A 3803-nucleotide genomic window follows, 5' to 3' on the forward strand; every position below is an offset into this window, starting at 1 on the left:
TTACAAAATCGATTAATGGTTCCTAAGAAACTGAGCAGAGATACAATTGAATGATTATTTGCATAGAGACATAAACATAACTAAACATAAATTGAATTAAACCCCAAATTTAGCAATCATCTTCAAGAACCCCGTCTGCATCTTCAGATCGAAATACAAATTCATTCTTCATCAGATCTAATGCATCTCTCAGCAGCACCACTATATCTTCTCCATCTTCTGTAACAAATTAATTTGATGAATAAATTAATCTGCATCTAAAACCAAATCCATCTCAAATAAAACCCTAGCTCAGATTCAATAATGCAATTAAAAAAATTAAACTAAACATTCAATTAATTATGAAGAATCCAGAGTTCATCAAACAAATTATCAAAAATCAGCTAAGTGATTTACTGATTTACTTTGATTGAGTCATACCTATATCGTTACTTTCATAACCATCTAGATGAAGCTTGAATTGAAATAGTACTAGCAGAAGTAGAAGATGAAGAAGATGATGAATTAATGTCCGTAATGAGTTTCTGGGATTGGGTTTCTTATTCTTCTTTGACGAAGATAGAGATTCAATCTTCATGGTTGATTTTATCTCCTCTCTGTGAAAGTAGACTTCAAGTGAGAAAAGAAGAAAAAGAGGCAACAAAGGAAGAACGAGTGAATTGAAGAGTGTTGTTCGATAGATAAGATGCCCTAAAAACCTAGAATCGATGGCTAGAAATCACTTAGATGGATGGTTATTATACACCGGGTTTTCTGGGTCCGGTGCTGCCGGGAATTGGGTTAGAACCGGTACCTGTACTCGTACCCAACCGGTTCTGAAATCCATTCCTGGTCCCTGTACCGACTACACCGGTTCCAGTCCGGTTCCGGTTTTTTTTTTTCCGGTACTCCGGGTTCTTTGTGCAGCCTTATGAATCTGTCTTAAAAAATTGATTGATGTACCCTAGTAACCCTACTACTCTTTTACTATTATTCACCACACGGTTTCAGACTGTTGGGAGTTTAGTTTGTCCTTAACTAGGGCGCCTAAAACTTATCACTTGTGTGCACAGCTCATCTTTCCGATTTTTATTTCTATTTAATTCTTACTTTCCTACCTGTTTCTCAATTTGTGCCCTGAACAATTCGGGTGCACAAATGGCCATTTTTAAGTTTGTCTAATTGTAAATGATAGTAACACTCGATGGCACCATTGAATGTTACAGATGCATAGTATACTAGACAGACAAGGTTTGCTTGTTCTAGTCTTCTTCTTCAAATGCATTTGTTATGGAACGGTTGAGCTTTTGGCTTACATGACATAAGTTAGCTAAAATACACATGGCTTGCCGACTTGGTGTAGACGTGTATAGTATTGTCAGTTAAATAAACCTAAAATCCCAGTGAGGTGCGGCGGTGGTACCAGTTTTTCCAGAATAGATACCTGAGATTTCATACCTGCATGCTGCATGTGCACGAACCAGAAAATTGTTGAGGTTTTGGTTTTAGACTAGCACCACGTAGAGAATCACTTCGTACCCAAATTTTTTATAATGCTTCAAAGATTTTGTTTAAGAGGTTTCTGTCATTACACCAGCATCCACGCTGCTGGTCCTCCATTTCATTTCTTTTTATCCCATGCTATTTAGGCCCTAATTTGTGCCACATATTTGAAGGTGATTTGAGCCTAATTTCTTACATGTACTTCTTTAGGCAGAATTAGAAAACGAAATTCGAAACTACTTGGTGCTCTTTATTAAGATTAGATTAATACAACCATCCAAGTGGCCAATCCATCCTTTAATGGAAGCTTCTATGAACAGAAATCTACTTATTAATTGTAAATGTGCACTTTGCGGTAACTACACTGAAATACCAACTGAGATAAAGTATAGTCGACAATACTGATTATATATTTGCTTAGTGCAAAAGTTGATTTATACATGCAACCCGACGATTTCACCATGCCTGTGAATCATATGTTGATCAATAACACCGACGGATCTATAGCTGGGCTAAAGGGGGCGTTAGCCCGGATAGTCCTCCCAATCCACAAGTCAAAAAAAAAAGAAAATTTTACTCCACCAAGACTTCTAGCTCAGACCTTACAAGAAAATTTAGCCTTCCTGAATCCATCCTTGATCAATAATTTATCATTTTAGATCTAAATGTCAACAACAACATAAGTTATTTTGCGTATGAAGTTTCCTTTCCGTGGCTATCACAAAACTTTTAGTCATTATTTAACAGTAAAAAAGTGTTAATCGGTTAACGCATACCAACAGTAAAAACGCATTAGCACGGATTCTCTGGAATCAGAACTTGAATATTGAAAAGGAAAAAAAGAAAAAGCAAGGAAGGAGACAACTGGATGTAAATCAGAGTCAGCAAAAGAGATAAGACAAATAAAAGGATAAGAATGTCAAATAAGATCCAGATTTTTTACAAATTTTTAACTCCAAAAGACAATATTCATTTTCTCAATCCTGATTGGACTGTGAATTTACCTCTTAACCATGGTCATATTATCTTCCAAATTGCAAAACAGGAAAACTGGACCCTATAAAACCTCACCTTCCTTTCTCATTCATTTTTTATAACAATTCAACAAACAAAAAAACCTCATTCATTCATATCTCTCAATCTCTGCTCACCACATAAACAAAAATGTTTGCTCAAACTTCCTCCCTTTCAAGTGTGATCCCCAATTCTTCTCCATTTTCGTTTTCTTGTGATCAATTCTCTGGACCTAAATCTCCTACTTCTCCATCAAGTGTTAGATTTCGTCAACCTACAATCACTGCAGCTGCTTGTAGTACTTATTCTTCTTCGGATACAGCACAATCACCGCCACATCTGTTCATGTCTTCAGCCTCATCGTCTCTTTATGAAGTTCTTGGAATTCCGATGGGAGCATCAGGGAATGAAATTAAATCTGCTTACCGGAAATTAGCAAGAGTTTGTCATCCGGATGTTGTCGCAATGGATAGAAAAGATAATTCTGCTGATACGTTTATGAAAATTCATGCTGCTTATTCTACTCTTTCTGATCCTGAAAAAAGAGCTGATTATGATCGAAAGCTGTTTAAATCTGCTTCTTCTTCTTCTTCATCGTTTTCTTTTTCTTCTAGACAATCAACTACGTCGTCTTCTGGTTATACCCGTAGCCGGAACTGGGAAACCGATCAGTGTTGGTAGAGTGCTGGATCAAGAATTTTAAGCATTGATTCTAGGAAATATTAACTCCAGAGAGTAAAAACAGAGGGAAACTCTTAGAATTAGTGTTACTAAGAAGAAAATACGAAAGTTAATTTTGTAAATTTTGAAGATTAGTCATCTAGAAATCAAGGAAGAAGATGTCAGTTTTAAGGATCAGATCTTGTTCAGCATCAGTTGATTTGTACTGTACGGGGAAATCAACAGGGAAATGTCAGAAATGATGAATTAGATTTTCCTGATAGTTTTCTTTGATTACGATTGAGAAATTCTTATTCAATCGTAGATTTAAAATATGATGTATTTGGTCTTTGAAGTTTTAGTTTGACTGATCGAATTGTATCACTGTAAATAGTAATGATAAGTACACAGTTTGAATAAAGACTTTATTTAGCGTTCCTTAATTACTTGTTTTATTTTTCTGTGAAGTGTTCAAGAATCACCACATGAGGTTCAAATCTTTCATGGCAGTACTAAGATAGATTTATTTCATAGTATAGTTTTTTATAACAGTTGAAAACTTTTGGTGGCAACTTCTGTTAATCCGTTTTGAGGCTACCTGAAGAAGTTGTTTTCTGGCCGTTATGTAACTACAAATTGACCGTTTT

At 35.6% G+C, this 3803-nt stretch overlaps 1 protein-coding gene across 1 annotated transcript; it reads left to right on the forward strand.

Moving 5' to 3' along the window:
• The first annotated feature begins 2556 nt into the window (after nt 1-2556).
• LOC113288895 (chaperone protein dnaJ 11, chloroplastic-like) lies at nt 2557-3599 on the forward strand. Its single transcript, XM_026538034.1, has one exon. The coding sequence runs from the start codon at nt 2647-2649 to the stop codon at nt 3175-3177; it is 531 nt and encodes a 176-aa protein (XP_026393819.1). The 5' UTR covers nt 2557-2646; the 3' UTR covers nt 3178-3599.
• Nucleotides 3600-3803: the final 204 nt, after the last annotated feature.

Source organism: Papaver somniferum, chromosome 6, assembly GCF_003573695.1.
Source record: "Papaver somniferum cultivar HN1 chromosome 6, ASM357369v1, whole genome shotgun sequence".
NCBI classification, from domain to species: domain Eukaryota; kingdom Viridiplantae; phylum Streptophyta; class Magnoliopsida; order Ranunculales; family Papaveraceae; genus Papaver; species Papaver somniferum.

What these genes read in the sequence shown, in the direction of transcription:
- LOC113288895 (XM_026538034.1), top strand. Translation starts at nt 2,647, where the DNA reads ATGTTTGCTCAAACTTCCTCCCTTTCAAGTGTGATCCCCAATTCTTCT.